This window comes from Vigna umbellata, chromosome 11 (assembly GCF_029865625.1).
Source record: "Vigna umbellata cultivar VRB3 chromosome 11, Vumbellata_1.0, whole genome shotgun sequence".
NCBI classification, from domain to species: Eukaryota; Viridiplantae; Streptophyta; class Magnoliopsida; order Fabales; family Fabaceae; genus Vigna; species Vigna umbellata.
The window spans coordinates 33,489,990-33,504,444 of NC_142175.1; the positions used below are offsets into that span (position 1 = coordinate 33,489,990).

A 14,455-nucleotide genomic window follows, 5' to 3' on the forward strand; every position below is an offset into this window, starting at 1 on the left:
CAATAGTATTGAAGTTCTAAATTTACCTTGTGGATTGATTGGTGGATATAACTAATTATATTTTAGGGTTCAACTTCGGCGCCTAAGCAATGACGTTTATTTGTGTTTGTTTGGTAGCAAGCAGCGGCGCCGCGCGTTTTATCATTTGGATAAAGCGGTCCAAACACCCCCTTTAATTTTTATGTTTAAAGTTTTCAAAAGCATGCAGATTTTTAGTATTTGAAATCATTTTATAAAGTTTTAGAAAATATTCAAAAATTATTAAATTAAATTTAATATAGTTTTTAAGATATTAATAGTAAATTATTCTAATTTCAAATCGATAATACTCTTCAGTTAACTGGCCTTTTTACTGGTCTTTTTACTGGTGACTTGGGTCATTATTTTGGACTGAACTTCTGACATTTAATAGCTCAGTTATCAACTTACATTATGAAAATTAGATGTCATAGTTTTAGTATAGGAAAATGAGACTTGAACAACTATTTTTGACAACATTTAGACACGTGCACACGTGTCAAAATCTGAGTGGTCCATTTTCATTTAATTTTTCCAACTGGACCACTCAGATTTTGACACGTGTGCGCGTGTCTAAATGTTGTCAAAAATAGTTGTTCAAGTATCATTTTTCTTTAGTATAACATCAATCACACAATCTTATATTGTTTCACATATAATAAAAATATCATCACTTTTTAATGAGTTGTAAAATTAAAATTGTTCCATCCAACCACGGAATCACTTTTCAAAGTGAAAAACCATGCCTTTGTTTTCCATAATTTGCGAGATTAATGTTGCAATTTAGCTACTATTTGTAGTTCAATCACGATCACAGACTCCAAATATATGTACATGGTATGGTATGAAATAAAACATAAAAACAGTTAAAATAGGTAAAAACTAATTATTGCTATCACCCTGCCAGCTCCAAACAACGTCTTTCAGAGACGGTCTTATTTGTTCCTCACACAGTTTAATATACTCCAAAGTGTCGCCGGCAGACTTTGAAAACTCAACCACCGCCACCTCCGGCGCCACCTCGAAAACCTCCACCGTCATCCCCAACTTCCCCTTCCTCCCCTCTTCCGCCCCCTGCATCCTCACCACGAACTCCTTCTTCCCCGTCACTTTAAAATTCAGCTTCTTTGCAGCAGCCTCCACCTTCGCCATCACCGCCGAAGCCGAAAATTTACAGATGAACATAGACGGCGACCGCTTCCTCGTCTCAAACAAACTCCTGAGATCAAACCCGTGCGACAAGGACGAGATTATCTCAAACGCATTGTAAAACGGCCTCGCGGGCTTCCTCATCGAGACCTCGTCCTCGTTGTTGTACACGTCTTCGAAATCAATGTTGTCTTCTACCTCGGATTCCTTAATCGAAAAGGCAATGGGTCTCATGAACCCGAATTGAAACCAGGGATCCTTCATTATATCGGGAATGGAATACCTCTTGGCAGGATCAGCAACGAGGAGATTCGAAATGAGATTCTTGGCCTGCGACGAAACCCATTCGGGTAATTCATACTGAGCTCTGAACGCTTTTCGGTAGATTCTCATAACGTTCTCACCTTGGAAGGGTAAATAGCCGCAGAGCAAGGCGTAAAGAATTACCCCACAGGACCATATATCAGCCTTTGAACCGTCGTAGCCCTTTTTCTTCAGAACCTCCGGCGCCACGTAAGCAGGGGTCCCACACGGCGTTAATAGCATGCCGTCGGCGCGGCGCTGCTCCGGCAGCGCCGAGAGTCCAAAGTCGGAGACTTTGAGGTCCTCGTTCTGGTCCAAGAGGAGATTCTCCGGCTTGAGGTCGCGGTGGGTGACGCCGCGGCTGTGGCAGTAGTCGACGGCGCTGACGAGTTGCTGGAAGTACTTTCTGGCGAGGTCTTCGGAGAGTTTTCCTTTGTTGACTTTGGTGAAAAGCTCGCCGCCCTTAACGTATTCCATGACGAGGAAGATTTTTCCTTTGGTGGCCATGACTTCCTTGAGTTGAACGATGTGGGGATGCCGCACCAGTTTCATGACAGAAACCTCGCGCTTGATCTGCTTCACCAGTCGCTCTTTCTTCAGCTTCTCTTTCTTTATGACCTTGACGGCGACGTTGTCGTTGGTGACGAGGTTTCTGCCGTAGTAGACCTTCGCGAAGTTTCCCTGCCCCAGCACCCGCCCCATCTCGTATTTACTGAAAATTATGTTTCTGGGGTTTGCTTGGTCGGATTCGTTCTGCGGATCCATGGGAGAAATGGTGGGAAGAATTTGGAAATGTATTGATCAGAATGCAACTAATTGGGCCAGGAGAGGATGAACATTGTGAATTGGCAGAGATGGGAAGAACCCAGATGAGAAAGATTGATGCTTTTGAGGAATATGGTGTCCGAGGGACATACCAAGTTCCGAAGAAAGCATTCAGACGGGTTGAAAATCTTCATGGTGCATGTATGATGAAGAAGAAGAATACCCAATAGAGTGACAGATGAAACGTGAAGCAAAAGAAGGAAATTTTGGTGGATAAGGCTGAGATTGAGAAGTTGTTGAAAAGAGGAACGAGAGAAGTGAAGAAGAGAAGATGTGAGAATGGCAGAGAAGAGGAAATATCCTGAAAACCTAAATATGGAGAAATCTAACAGTAACGTTGGAGGTGGAGCTGACGTGGGGATCTAACCCAATTCCGTTACCTTTTCTTCTACTCTTTTATTTATATTTTTTTAGTCTTATCTCAAACATATATCATATATTAAGTAATTATAAATTATTTATTTAAGATGTTTTTTCTCTGATAAAGATAAAGTATATTCTTATCAAATAGTAGTTCATTTATGCTTTTATTTAACGTAATTATTCTGATTTTTACATTTTTCAACTGAAGTCGGAAATAAATTAATACCATTTAAACACATACCGTCTTTGTTTCAATATTATAAACAATGTTTGTTTCACCCAAAACTTTAAAATTTATCTAAATAGCATATTCTGTGAAATATTTATACTTTTTTTATTTCAGTTCAATCGAATTTTAAATTGTGTTATTTTTTGTAATTGTTTTAAAACAATCTATTATTTTTTGTCGAATAACCAAACTTTAACTTATTTTTCAACTGGTTTCTTCTAAATCATAGTTCCAAATTTAGATTTTGAGAATCTGAATTCTCCCTTGTTTTAATCTGTTTCGTTCCAATCACAGTTTAAAATTTGGTTTTTAAAAACTGAATTTTAACCTTAAAAAAAAACGAATAAATATATATAGTATAATATGTTATCTAGTAATTTTTTTAGCCCATTTATAGTATTTGGGTAAAATAATCCATTATTTTATTTTAATATAGCTTTTCAATTTCCATCAACCTAAATAACACGCACTCTTGTCTTTATTTAAGATTTTTAAAAATTCTTGTTCACCTAAACCATAGGTTGGTATTTCAATTTATTCCATTTCCTTTATTTTATTCCTTCTTTTTGGTTCATACAAATAAAGTGTTGGATGTGTGGATGAGCTTAGAATAATGATGTAGTGAAGGGAAATATTATTAATTTTTTCAAGATAAAATATTATTAATTTTTTCAAGAGAAAATATTATTAATTTTTCAAGAAAAAGTATCATTAATTTGTTCTTTCAATAATGTCCCAATGGAGTGATAAAAATTTTAGTTTATAGATCAATTTGTTCTCTATTAATTGGATGTATTAAACATTGTCAAGAGGGTTGTATGGATCAATTTGGTGTTATTTTGTTGTTACGTTAATCTCGCAGTTAATCAATCAATTAATTAAATGATGGAATGAAAGTGGGAAAGTTAGAGAAAAGTGGGACCCATCTTGCTGACGTGTGTTTGAGTCGATTACAGCTAATGAGACCGCATAAAGCTAGAGCCCATGAGTGTCACTTCAATGCAATAATACTTAATATTATTATTTTATTATAGGGACCCTTAAATTTAATATTTAAATTTTAAGAATTATAATTTTAAAAATAAAACATGTTTAATTATGATAATTAAAAGTTATAAAAACTAAAATATGAATACAAAACTATAATGTGTAACTTTATTATTAGAGTAAAATTTGAAAATAGATTTTCTTTTGTTATGTTTACGTACCATATAACATCGTTTTCAATTTTCAATGGCTACCATAATAGATAATCATATCATATACAAAACCACCAAACATTGATTTGGTTTGACATCCGCACCTTATCATTACTTCACAATTTTTTAATATGATAAGTGATATTTATATACCAATTCATACATTATCTTATAAAATTGAGAAAAATCATTATAAGATATAATAAATGATGACAAAAGGACAAGGACTAAGATTATTATGTTATTGTATGATATCTGAGAATTCGACTTACAATTAATCAGATTGACTTAAACCAGATTGGGTGAGAAAGTAATCAGAAACTGTACTGCTAAGCTCAAGCCTTATCTCATGAAGGCAGTGGATAGTAAGAAGACAGTGGTTCGTTTTACTTGCAATACTCTATCAGATAAACTGTTATAGCTAATCCATGATATTCTTCCTTAGTGTTAATTTGGCTTCATATTGGAAGCCATGGAACAAATTTAGCTGATGTATGCAAGTTCTCTAGAACCTTGCTGTGACTGTTGTCTCATTAGTATGTTTTCTAAAAGAATCACCTAAAAACTAATTCTTTGAGAAAGCATATGGTGCTCAATGCTTTGTAAAAGAAAGAATTACTGAAAAAGAGCATTTAACATTAGGAATAAGAAATTAGGAAAAGGAAAATTGTGAAACAAAGTCAGATTTTTTCCAGGAAGGAGGGTTGGAGGTTTAAATAACCAATTTTAGCCAAGTCTATGATTCAATGATTTTAATCATTCAAAAACATGCTCAAAAGGAATAGGCGTACTAAAACTCAAGTAGGAAATGAACAGCTGTCAACCATGTCATCTGTGTCCATTTATTCAAGGAAGAAGCTTTGATCAAATTCCAGCAGAGAAAAATAACCACTCCATTGCTAATAAGCCCGTAATTTACCATCAAAACATTGTTTCTCACTCAAGCTGTTTTTGTGTCTAATAGCATTCATTCTTGATGGCATCTATTTCTATTTTATTTATATCTTCATATTTATTGTTATTTGCAACAAGCTGTTGCTTGATTTTGTCTGGGTTAGATTCATGTTAGGATTGGTTGTGTTTGCAATGCTTTAGGTTCAGGAAGCTGAGAACAAGCTTAATGTTCCTAATGTTGCAAAGGAACAACCGCATGATGTAAATTATTTTCTACTCTTCTCAATTAGTTATTTTTAATTTAAAATTTTCCTTGGAAATACAATTCCAGGGATTGCTTCGTTAAAGCACAAGTCAATATTAGTGCAGTATTAAACTTTATCTCATTCTTAATTAGGAAACAAAGGGTCATGAACCTGATGTTACTAGTAAGAGAGAGGTCCAAATTTTGGATGATACACAGTCAAACTGAAGGGCCATTCTGGATGGTGAAGTTATAAAAAGAACTGGTTCAAAAAGGAAATCATGTTCTGAAATTTCCATGAAACCAAAAATTTCAACAGTTTATGTCAGGACCAAAGCATCTGAAACCACCCTTATAAGACTCTTTACATACATTTCCTATTAGGCATAGTAAATAGCATAAAATATTAGGAGTAACTGTTTGAGAGGTTTTTCATTGGATGTGGTTTCAGATTGTGAAAGATGGGTACCAGTGGAGGAAATATGGGCTAAAAGTGACCAGAGATAACCCTTGTCCAAGAGCAATTTCAAATGCTCTTTTGCTCCAAGCTGCCCTCTAAAAAAGAAGGTGCAAAGAAGATTGGATGATCAATCTGTTCTAGTGGCTACTTATGAAGGGGAGCACAACCATCCCCAAGCTTCTTCACAAATGGAGGCAACATCAGGTTCTGGGCGAAGTGTGACCCTTGCTTCAGTGCCTTGTGCAGCTGCCACTCCAACACTAATTACCCTTGACTTGACAAAATCTAAGAGCAGCAACGATTCCAAGAGCACGAAAACTAAAGTAGATACACCTAAAGTGCAGCAGGTTTTGGTGGAACAGATGGCAACTTCTTTGACCACGGATCCTAATTTCAGAGCAGCACTTGTTGCTGCCATCTCAGGAAGATTGTTGCACATATAATTGAATGGAATTTGGTTGGTAAGCTAATTTAGTGTCAGTGTTTAAGTATATTCCATAAAATGGAGATCATTCTTTAGAGCATAGGATCTCTCTATGTAAATACAACATGGAAGGCTGGTACATCTTTGATCCTTCAAGTGGAAATAAAGTTCCGCTAAGGATATCATGTTGAGCTGATTAAACAACAGAAAATCAAGCTCTGCACCACCCATCTGCCTCATCACGATGGTAAGCATTTAGCAAGCCTTTCTTCTCTGAGATATTTCACAGTGCATCTCTACGGATTTTGAATTTCTCTTTATGTTTAACTGTACAGACTTAAGATCCTAGTACCACTTTTAGAATTTTATTTTGAGAAATTGTCTTATATGTCGATCAAGTATTGTAAGTGATAGTTTCTAACCAGAAATAAATTATTTCACACCCCGAGACCAAAACCTAAGGATTTCATATTCCAAAGACCACATCCTCAAACCCCATTCTTCATCCAATCAAAAAATAAAAACTTCTGTAATCATCGATGGTGTACAGATATAAGTAAAATGCAACCCGCAAGCTAAAAGAATAATAATAACAATTCTAATACAAGCAAAAGATTACTTAAAATATGCCTTTCCACAATGCCCACAACTCTATGGAGATGTAATATATTTCGAAACGAAATTACAGCTACTCACAGCAAGTTCAAAAGCTTCCATAAGATCGAATGATAAGAACCATACTTTAAAACGATGACGTCTCGAATTAATGAAGAAAGAAATAAATAAACATATACTAAGAACCTTTATTCATGATACAGAAAACTGTGCCTAAACAATAGCAGAGAACTCTCACCCAGCAGAAGCAGCAGCGGATGGAACCACATTCAGAAGATAATATCCTCATCTTTGTCACCCACAGCCAACAGATTAGAGGAATTGTAAGAAACCGCTTTGTGCAGAGGTAAATTAGACTCAACCTTCTTCAACAGCATCTGCTTCTCAATCTCCCTCTTCTTATACCCCTGAATCTTCTTCAGCCTGAAGAAATCTTCCCTCTCGAGCTCATCCAACTCCCCCTTGATGTAACTAATCGTATTCTCCAACCGCGGCTTCACCACATTCTCCAGAGCGTTAACCCTACGGTTCGTGGTCTTGATAGCCTCATCGAGAGTGAGGAACGAGGTCTGAAGCGAGGCGAGCTCGACGAGAACCTCGATGGCCTTGATGTAGGCGGCGCGGCACTGCTGCACCTGCTGGCCCCCCCGCGCCAGTCCGGTGAGGTCGTTCTTGTTGGCGTCAGCGTCGGAGGTGTACTCGAACTTGGGGAGCTTGACACCGGCAACGTTTTCCTGGCGCGAGCGGACGCGGAGAGAGGCTTCCCGGACATTCTCCAGGACCACGTGTTTGATATTGTCACCGGCGACGTACTTGGCCTCAGTGAGCGCGAACGACGAGGTTTTCATGATGTCGCCCATGGACTCCTTTGCGGTCACGATCTTCTTCAGGATCTGGCGGAACTGCACCGTGAGCGCATCGCTCTTCTTCTTCAGGAGCGCGTGGCCTCGCGTGGCTCCCACCAGACGCGCCTTCACCACTCCCAGCATCGTGACGGTGGGGACCACGTTCAGACGCTGCGTTTGCCCCGACATCTTGCTTTTCAACGGACACAAGATCTGATAGACGAACGCGCACGACGATTCGCGTGATCGGAGAAATCGAATTGGGAAAATACGAATCGAAGGTGTAACCGGTGACTTACCTGTCAGACAGGGAAGGAAGTTGCCGATGAAGATCCACAGCAGAGACAATGATCAAGAGAGAGAGTGCTTAGTGTGTATCTTTGCGCGCGTTTCGATCCAATTGGTTTTTCTTTTTGGGCTCCAATAATGGGCTTCAATTATTCTCTCTTTTTTGTTCCAATAACGGGCTTTCTTTCCTGTAACTCCCTTTGTTCCAATAATGGGCTTTCTTTGTAGCTAAAAAATTTAAAACGAGGCCCATTCATTTGTATCATTTCTGGATCTAAAGAAAACTATCTAACCTTGATTTAAAACTTTAGAATAAACACTACACGTACAAGAAAACTATAGGAAAATGTTTAAATGAGCATTTTTAATTTATTGCACCAGAAAAAAAATACAGTTATAAATAAAAGCATGAAAAATAAAAGTATAAAAATTATAGAATATTATGGCTACTTAATTTTTAACAGGTCCTTTAAATAAATAAATATAATAATATTTTTTAAAAAGTATATATAAATCCAGCGTTACCCCATTTTTCACATGAGCAATTGCAGAATTCTAATTAAGATTGATTAGTCGAATAGAATAAGTGAATCTATATCCACAATGTGTTCCTTATTCAGGTGTGAAAAACATGCTAATTTCTTCAACATTTTTCTAAAATAAAAATACCGTTGCGTGGTTACGTGAGCAGAGTAAAAAATGTTTGTCGGAGGACTTCTTAAAGTATAACAAAAAACAAACATTAAAACACGACAATTTAAATCATAAATAAAATGTCTTAATTTATCATTCTTTTGTTTTTATTATAGAAAAAAATGATTTTCCATCATTTTATAGTTTTGGTATGAATTTAAAGACTTGGAAGAGGTGTCGACCGCACGTGTATATAGAAACGTGTGACGTGCTGCATTGAAGACCATTGTAGGCCCACGTGCGTATAAATAAATATAAATAAAACTCTACTGCTCTGTACTGTTCCCTTTTCGGCACTCCTTATTTATCTATCTATTTATATCAAGTTTAGGTTGAATATGTTTTTATAAATAGGATTATTTGAGAATAATAGTTTTAAATATCTTATAAATTAAAAGTTTTATATTTCAATGATATCATTATTATATAGTTAGAGAAACGTGAAGAATAAAATGAAAGGAATTGAGAAAATGATGGATAAAAATAAAAGGGAAGCCGACACGAAGTGATGACTGCTGTGTGAACAATAATCTGTGGGGTATTGCGTTGAATATGTTTATCTCACGTCATCCATGCCATCACTTCTTCTAATTACCATGCACATTTTAGATACTATTTTTCTTGTTTATACATAACCTTTCTTGAGAATGGTGTATGGCATACAAGTACAAAATAAGTTTTTTTTTTTAATATTAACATTTTATATAAGTTGAAATTCAGCGGAAAGTGTAGTAAATATAAGAAGTTTTTTTTATACCAATATATTTTAAGTGAAAGTTTTGTTATAATTTTTTGTTATGTTCATGTAATTTTATACTATACACGGTACATTTAAACTTTATAGAATAATTAATGTTTATTTAAGACTGGAGAAAATACATATAATTTTAGGTTTTAAATTTTAGGATACAGGATTTATGGTTCATCGAGTCAATTGTAAGTACTTAATCTTTTAAACTATTGAAATATAAAATAGATGTTATGAATTTAATTTGTACTGTTTGTATCTATCAGGAAATTTTGGATGTGAATATTGTGAAATAAGACACATGTCAAAAATCATATATACATATGTTTTTGACTTATGAAATTTGATAATGTGAATATTTTATAATTAATAGCTTAAGTATTTATCCATCTAAGTTGACTCAAACTGTTTATTATGTGGATTTTCGATAAAACATTTCTAATAAAATACAAGGTCATAAGTGAAGTTCCATAGTGAATTTTATTCCTTTTAAATGTTTATAAAAGATGATGTATTCATTGTTTCATGTATTCATTGTTTTTAAATATTTTTTGTGAAAATATTAAATGATGCATTCATTATTTTATGTAGTTAGAAAATATTACTAAATATGTAAATAATATAAAGTATAGTAATAATTTTATATAGTTAGAATGTTTTGGTACTTGTATGAATTTTATGCATTTATATATGTTAGGTAACACATAAACCTGTTATTGAAAAAAAAAAGTGACTTTTATACCGATTAATGCTCAGTAAATATAAAAATTCACTTTCTATATAAGTTGAAATATAAATCAGTATAAAAATGAAATTTATACCAATTGAAATATTTATCCATATAAAATATCAAACTTCCTATACCAATTAAGTAACAAATCAGTATAAAAAGTCTGAAGCACACATAAATTTTTTATACTAGCGTGAGAATCCGTATAAAAAATTCATATTTTACACCAATTTCAAAATTAATATAGAAAGTCTGAAAATAATAAAAAAAAATCAAATATTTTCTGTGCTTCCTCTTTCTACTGATTTAAAAATTGGTATAAAAAATAAATTTCTGCAATAATGCAAGAATCACAGTCACGTGAATTTACCATCAAACACAGTAAAAAATCAAAACTGATGACACAAACTGTTCGTATGAGTTCACAGTGATCGAACGATAAAGGTGTAGAAGGATCAGTCCGACCGATGATACCTCTCAGGTCCATGAACCGATCGGTTAAATCAGCCGTTAAGGTAATTAATGATAATAACTGTCGGAGAGTTAATGAAAATAATTGTCATTTATTGACAATTAATATTGTCATTCATTGGTGGTTAATGAGTCAGATTTAACGATAAGCTCATTATAATTTACAAATATTTGTCTAGTAAAGGAGACTTAACTTGAACTGAAACTTAGAGCTCTTATAACTAAATCTTGATTACAAGATTATTACGCAAAGTCATTGACTTGAGCGTCGGAGTGTTTTTACAATCACTTTTTCCGCGACTTGGACAAGGAGAAGACTGAAAAAATCAAAACTAATGACACAGACAATGAATCTTTGTCCAGTTTATTTTTCAAGACAAGTTAAAAATGATTAAGAAAAAGAAAGGTAGAATATGCAAGAAAAAATAGAAGATGAATACGTACGTCTGGTGATGATGTAATTTGAGGGAATGAATGAAACAGCCGACATAAGTTGACAAAGTCACATACGAATCTACGAAAGTCGCTCTCGAGTCAAATAATGTGTGATTCTTCGCTGTTCCTTCCCATTGTTTTTTTAGCTTTCTCTCCTTCAATTCAAAACCAAAACTACACACTCTTGCCTGCACCAATCAATTTTCTATTGTCATCCAAACCAAACCACCAAAGCAGTCAAACACACCACTTATTCTCACATCTATCATTTATGGTCAAGCCTTCAACCAAAATCATTGGATAGAACTCCACCCGTGTATATATAATTTTAATTTATCAAAAATATTACCACTTAATATAATGATTTCTGATTAAATAATTCCACTTCAATTTTGTTATACGTTGAAGCTATTATCTATTGTTGGAAAATTCAAGTGTATATCTACATATCTCAGCTCATAATTAACTAGTATATAAAAAATATTCATTAATTTATTATTTTAAAATTTTAGATCAAAAATATTACCAATATTTTATGACAACTAGAAAAAAAAGAAATTCATAAATCTCTTATTTTAAAGATTTTAAGTTGGAGATGAAATTATTAATGAATTGAGAACAATGTTAATTTTTTATATGAACTAAAAAAAACATATATAAATATACAACTCATTCAGTTTTGGTTCAAGACAATTATATGGTTAGTGTTTTTAAAGCCGTAAACAAAAAGGATCAACTTGAACCGTTTTTACAAAATATAAAATGTTTGTGATTATCTGAAAAAAGGTGGGATCATTTTGAACAAACCTAAAATATCCAAAAACCCAAAATAGATATTAAACCTTGTTTTAATATTTTGTGAGAGAGTGTATCGATTTTGTATATGAAATGAACTCGTATCTTATTGATTTTTTTTATCTGTTCGATAAATGGTCCGTTGATATACCCATAAGTTCTAACTCGTTTTAAAATTTTGAATTAAAAGTTGTGTTGATTATATTTTACAAAATTGATTAATGTTATTAATTTTTATATCTTTATGATAAACGACATCCCATAAAATACTCGTGTATTTGTAAATAGGGGGATATGAATGAAGAAAGAGGGTGTGGTTGAAGTTTGTCAAGAGCATGTGTGGAGAAAGAAGACGAGAAAGATTTGAATTCAAAGGAGTAATTGTCTATAATTGGGTGCTGTAATTAAATGGACATATGAGAGAAGTGATGAATATGAACATGCCGGAAGAAATTTCTGGATTTTGGTTTTCTGGCTTCGATTCATTGGATTGACTAATTGTCTCAATGGCTGTCGTGGCCACACATATTATTAATTCGGTCATGGTCCATCACTCGGTCTCTAAACTTTCTAACACGTCTCTCACTTTTTACTGTTTTTGTTCGATCTATCCTATGAACCTATCACCCTTTTTTTTCCTTTTTCAAAATCAATTAATATTTTTCTAATATTACTAATACATGTTTTTATCCTATGAACCAATAGTTTTACATTTTTTAGAAGTTGAAATTAAAAATACTTCTTTTATTTTTTAACTGTTTTTTAAAAATAAAATAGTAACATAGTATAAACTTTTAATATGTCAAATAGAGAGCAATTGATCTTAAAATATCACTGGATGAACTAACATTAACACCCACCCTAAAATTAATATTCGGATAAATTTAAATATTAGGTTTTATTAATAATTTTATTTAAGTATTATTTTATTAGTTTTTTGGTCTAATAATATTTAGTTTGATTTGATAGAAATAAAATATGGATAAATATTTATGATTTTCTGTTTATCTAGATATAATATTATTTTATGATAAATTAAGTAAATTTTATTATAAGATAGTTTATTTTATTTTCAGTGTTTATTTTTATTTTCGTTATAAGTATCACGGCTATTTAAAACTCTTCCATTATCAATAAATAGTAGACTCAATTTTAAAAAAATACCAGAGTGTCTGTATGGTGAGATTTTATCAACAATTAGTCATTTAAATTCTCCGTTGGTATAATTAGTTATTCTATTTTTATTTCAATTTAGATTATGTTTCTACTAGGTCCAATAGTTTCATACAGAAGTGAATGTCAATTTTAAATTTTCTTTTTTCCTTTTAATTTCTTAAACATATTTTAAGAACAAAATTATGACAAAAAATACTCAAAAATAGATAACACCGTCTGTATGCTTGAAAATTAATGAAAATTAATTTTAAGTATATCATTCAACGAATTAAGAAAAACACAGTTTCACTTATTATTGTTTTATTATTTTTTTAAATACTCTTTTTTTTCGTTTAATTAATTTATTATTACCACATTAAAACAAACTTTTATTATTCTTTTCCCTTTCTCTCTTCTATGTTTAGTTTAAGGCATCTGTCAGCAGGATAAATCAAAACCAAATAAAAAGTTAAGAATAAATATGAGCAGACTTTAATTAATTTCTTAATGGATTATTTCATATAGCTTACTTAATCATTTTATTCACTTTTTGAGTTAATCCTTTTTTACCCTTAGTTTTGTGTACAAATTAATTAATAGATATAAGCTTTGTGAGAAAAAAAAACATTTTAATATATATAATCTAAAAAAAGTTAAAATTAGCTATATATTATTAACAGCCAATTTGTTATTATCATTAACATCTATACTCATTATTGCTATTATTATCACACATATAATAATACTTTCACTTAACTGTTTTTGTTAATTTAAACATGATTTAAGGTTGTTAATTAATTATATAATTTTTCGAGGGGAAGGTCGACCGCACCCGAAACATGACTTGGTGAATCGCTATGACTAATTTTACACAGTAATTATTGAAAGGTCACCTATATCCTTATTTACAAAGTAATATCTAAAATTAATTAACAAACGGTTTGATTTGACACTGATGTTTCTACTTTTTTACTCCTTGACCATTTACTTTTTTGGTTTAATGTCTCCGTAGGTCCCTATTTTGGTCATGAATTTTAAATAAGTCCTCTTCATTTTCGGCGTATCAATTGAGTCCTTTTTTTGTAAAATTGAATCAATTACAGGCCTGCCGTTAATTTGGACAAACGGCCGTTACAGTAATCAGACGTGGCATGGTTGAGTGCAGTGACGTGGCATTTAAAACGATTTTTGTATTAAATAATTGTTATGCACAGATGTATATTCAGTTTTGGGTAAAGGCAAAGTAGGAAATTTGAAAAAAATTAAAGGCAACTGAGATTGGGGAAAGAACTTCCAACTCTTGAGCCCCAACGTCCGTGAACTCACCTCATCTTCATCCATAAACTATTACCTCATCACCTTCATCTTCATCCCATCTTCATCCTTACCTCCCAGCCAAACCTCTATCTCGTCTTCCTCACAGGAACTCACGGCCAAACACCTATCCTCCATATTCACACACAGCCAACATCCAATGCTCACCTAAAAAAACCATCAAAACAGGGACCCTCGTACTCGCACTAGCCATCACAATTTCCTCCATTTACTCAACAAAACCACAACCATCACATA

The 14,455-nt window shown here is 33.1% G+C and overlaps 1 protein-coding gene and 1 pseudogene across 1 annotated transcript; both read right to left on the reverse strand.

Annotated features, from left to right (window-relative positions):
* Positions 1-742: 742 nt before the first annotated feature.
* On the reverse strand, positions 743-2,688 carry LOC124835892 (CBL-interacting serine/threonine-protein kinase 5 pseudogene; annotated as a pseudogene).
* A 4,060-nt stretch (positions 2,689-6,748) lies between these two features.
* On the reverse strand, positions 6,749-8,022 carry LOC124835893 (vacuolar ATP synthase subunit D (VATD) / V-ATPase D subunit / vacuolar proton pump D subunit (VATPD)). The gene is made up of 2 exons (XM_047310923.2): positions 7,868-8,022; positions 6,749-7,781 (listed from the first exon to the last, which is right to left on the reverse strand). Exon 2 carries the CDS (start codon positions 7,755-7,757, stop codon positions 6,993-6,995), a length of 765 nt encoding a protein of 254 aa, XP_047166879.1. The 5' UTR covers positions 7,758-7,781; positions 7,868-8,022; the 3' UTR covers positions 6,749-6,992.
* Between the last annotated feature and the right edge of the window lie 6,433 nt (positions 8,023-14,455).

Excerpts from the sequence above, each read along its gene's own strand:
- LOC124835893 (XM_047310923.2), bottom strand. The coding sequence starts at position 7,757 with ATGTCGGGGCAAACGCAGCGTCTGAACGTGGTCCCCACCGTCACGATG.